The sequence below is a fragment of the Vitis riparia genome, chromosome 14 (assembly GCF_004353265.1).
Source record: "Vitis riparia cultivar Riparia Gloire de Montpellier isolate 1030 chromosome 14, EGFV_Vit.rip_1.0, whole genome shotgun sequence".
Lineage (NCBI taxonomy): Eukaryota > Viridiplantae > Streptophyta > Magnoliopsida > Vitales > Vitaceae > Vitis > Vitis riparia.
The window spans coordinates 25253589-25257201 of record NC_048444.1 but is presented as its reverse complement, the minus strand read 5'-3'; the positions used below and the strand labels follow the sequence as shown (position 1 = coordinate 25257201).

Below are 3613 nucleotides of genomic sequence, written 5' to 3'. Positions count from 1 at the left end.
TAAATTTAATGATTAAAAAACCCATGATTGTGAGGTCAAACATAGAATATTTAATCTTTTTAATATTTATTAGTTGTTTAAGGCATATTTGCCTACATTGAAACAGTAGCCAGAATAAACGGACCAAAATTTGGGATTAATGATTCAAGTAACAATAAATTTAGAAGTAATGCCTACCATGATTGTGAGGACTACCATGATTCTGACCATATACAAAAATGTCAACAGAACATATGGTTATGTTAAATAGATTAATTTAATTTTTGCTAGATTTCCCAAGCAAGAGTATTGTAATGATAAATTTTGCTTATTTGTATGTGCCCCACTTGCCTATTTTTTTATTCTGTTAAGCTACTAACTTTCTTAAAAGGTATGAAAATTAGTATTAGTTTGGTACAAATGAATTTACATATATAAATTTTTCTTTGCTTATAGAAAATTAATAATGAGTCAAACATGGAATATTTAATATTTTTTTGTTCCTATTAAAAACACAGAATGTTTTTTTTTTTTCCTCCTTTATGATTAGGACTCTTGCACAGCCATGGACCTCATTGAGATGGAAAGAAGAGAACAACTTATCATGATTCTATATATTTTAGTGAACATACTTAATATGCTTACTGCACTTTGCACGACTACAAGGAAACGTTATTAGAAGCGAACATTGATGGAAAGACCTGCAAATAGAGAATTTTTGCGAGTTGAAAATCTTAATCGATTGATTTATGGGAGTGATGTAGCATGTATGGAGCAACTTAGGATGGATAGGCATACTTTTACCATGTTATGTTCTATGCTTCGTACTATTGGTAAACTAAAGGATTCAAAATATGTTGATGTAGAAGAAATGGTTGCATTATTCTTGCATATTCTTGCACATCATGTAAAGAATCGAGTTATAAAATTTCGATTCTTAAGGTCTAGAGAAACTATTAGTAGACATTTCAATGCAGTATTGAATGCAGTCATTCGCCTACAAGGAGTATTACTCAAAAAACCGGAACCAGTCTCTGAGAACTCCATAGATGAGAGATGGAAATGGTTTAAGGTACATAAATTATAAATTAAGTTTATATAGGTTTAATTATTTCATATTATAGCAATACTAATGCTTTTATTTAAATAGAATTGTCTAGGAGCTTTAGATGGAACTTACATTAGAGTGAATGTATGTGAGGGAGACAAACCTAGATATCGAACAAGGAAGAATGAAATTGCAACAAATGTCTTAGGAGTTTGTTCTCAAGACATGCAGTTTATTTATGTATTGCCAGGTTGGGAGGGATCGACCTTTGATTCTCGAGTGCTTCGAGATGCAGTTAGTAGAAGAAATGGACTAACAGTTCCACATGGTAAATATATGGTTTTTATAAACAATTGATTTCTTTTTAATATATGATATATTTTTTAAAATATGTTTTGGAATATTCATTTTAGGTTATTACTATCTTGTTGATGCTGGCTATACAAATGGAAAAGGGTTTCTTGCCCCATATAGAGGGCAAAGATATCATCTCAATGATTGGAGAGAGGGACACATGCCAAGAACCCATGAAGAGTTTTTCAACATGAAGCATTCTGCAGCAAGAAATGTTATCGAGAGATGTTTTGGTTTGCTTAAACTACGTTGGGCTATACTTAGGAGCCCTTGTTTCTATCCAATAAAGACACAATGCAAAATCATTCTTGCTTGTTGTCTTATTCATAATCTCATTAAAAGTGAGATGTCTGTGGATCCATTGGAACAAGAGTTGGATGTGCAAGACCACCAAGTTGTAGGTGAACCAATAACTATAATTGAACCATCTGATCAATGGAGCGCTTGGCGAAGAAATTTAGCAATTCAAATGTTTAATGAATGGAGGACATTATAGTATGTTGTTTATTTTAGGAGAAAAATTATGTTTGATGTTTTAGACTTATCATTTGCAAATTTTGAATGGTTTGTATGGATTATTATATGATGAACTAGTTTGAATTGAATTTGATAATGTTTTTCTATTGTTGAATTTGAGATATAATTAGACATGTGTTTATTAAAATTGTCTTCATATTATATTTGTTCTTAAAATATAGTTATATAATTTGATATTTTTGAAACATAGGATGGATTCTACATCAAGTGGTCAAATAAGGGGGCGTGGAAGAAACAAACGAGTGTGGACTCCCGGTGAGAATGAAAAATTGGTTGAGTGTCTTGTTGAGTTGTGTGTTTCAGGGAAGGTAAAATGTGACAATGGGTTTAAACCAGGAGCATTTTTACAAGTGGAGAAGATGTTAGAGGAAAAGCTTCCAAATAGTGGACTTAAAGCAAGTCCACATATTGAATCGCGTGTGAAGACTTTAAAAAAACAATTCAATGCCATAATGGATATGTTAACCTATGGTAGCGGGTTTTCTTGGGACAGTGAAAAGAAAATGGTTTTATGTGATCAAGATGTATTTGAAGGTTGGGTAAAGGTAAATATATTTACAATACTTCCTATCTTGTATTTTTATTCCACAACATCTTGTTAATTTAATTTGATACATTGGTATATTCTTTTGCTTTCAATATATTATGTATTTTATATGAATTACATTTTAATGCATGATATATTCTTTCTTTTTTAGTATCTACCATTGATGCTTTTAGGAAAATAATTAGGAGTTATAGTTGGAAGTGATCATAAAAATTCAAATAGACCCTATTCTATAATTCATTTCATCAAAGGAAAGACATGATATATATTCTTAATCATTTATCTTGTCTTCAAACCAATGTGGCATGAGATTAATATTTCTTTAAGTTAGTAACTTTTATTTTAAAGATGCTAATTATTTTTTGTATATTTTATAGGGGCATAAAGATGCTAATGGTTTGAGACTCAAGCCATTTCCACATTTTGATGATCTAAGTCTTGTTTTTGGTAAAGATCGTGCTAATGGAAAAGGAGCAATGTCAACTGCTGATATTTTGGAAGAGTTAGATCAAGTTGAAGCAAGCAATGACATTGGAGTTGATGACTTAGAAGCCGAAGTTGATGCCTCTCATACTAATACAGTTGCATCCACTCCAAGTAGAATGGAATGTTCATTACAATCTCGTAGGAAAAGAGCAAGGAATGATGACACAACTTTAATTAATGTGATGACAAGAACATGCAATGCATTAGAGAGCCTTGTTGGTAACTTCAACCAACAGACGGAAAAGGAAAATAGAGTGGTTGGTGAGTTGGAGAAACTTCCTAATCTTAATAGATTGGACATATTGAAGTTAAGTCAAATTATTATGAGTGACCCAATGAAAGTCAAACTTTTGTTCAATTTAGATGAAGATCTCAAGGTTGAATGGGCGAAACAACTTCTTCAAACCCCATAAATCTCCATGTTGCATCCTTGTTGATTTATTGTCTTTAGGTTGGATTGATAGAAATTTTAGGTTGGATTTTGTTTCATCAATTTCCTATGAACTTTTTTATTGATTTGATGGCTTAATTTTGGAGGATATACTAGTTGTAGATTTTAGTAGATATGGTACTTATATTGAGAACTAGAATGAAGTTTGTGTTTTTTTATTTCCTTTTTTGCAAATAAGAAATAAGTATTTGGTAGCTTTGACAATTTATAT

The 3613-nt window shown here is 31.2% G+C and overlaps 1 protein-coding gene across 1 annotated transcript; it reads left to right on the top strand.

The window, feature by feature from the left end:
* Nucleotides 1-2370: 2370 nt before the first annotated feature.
* LOC117930583 lies at nt 2371-3364 on the top strand. Its single transcript, XM_034851222.1, has 2 exons — nt 2371-2463; nt 2843-3364. The coding sequence occupies exons 1-2, from the start codon at nt 2371-2373 to the stop codon at nt 3362-3364; spliced, it is 615 nt and encodes a 204-aa protein (XP_034707113.1).
* Nucleotides 3365-3613: the final 249 nt, after the last annotated feature.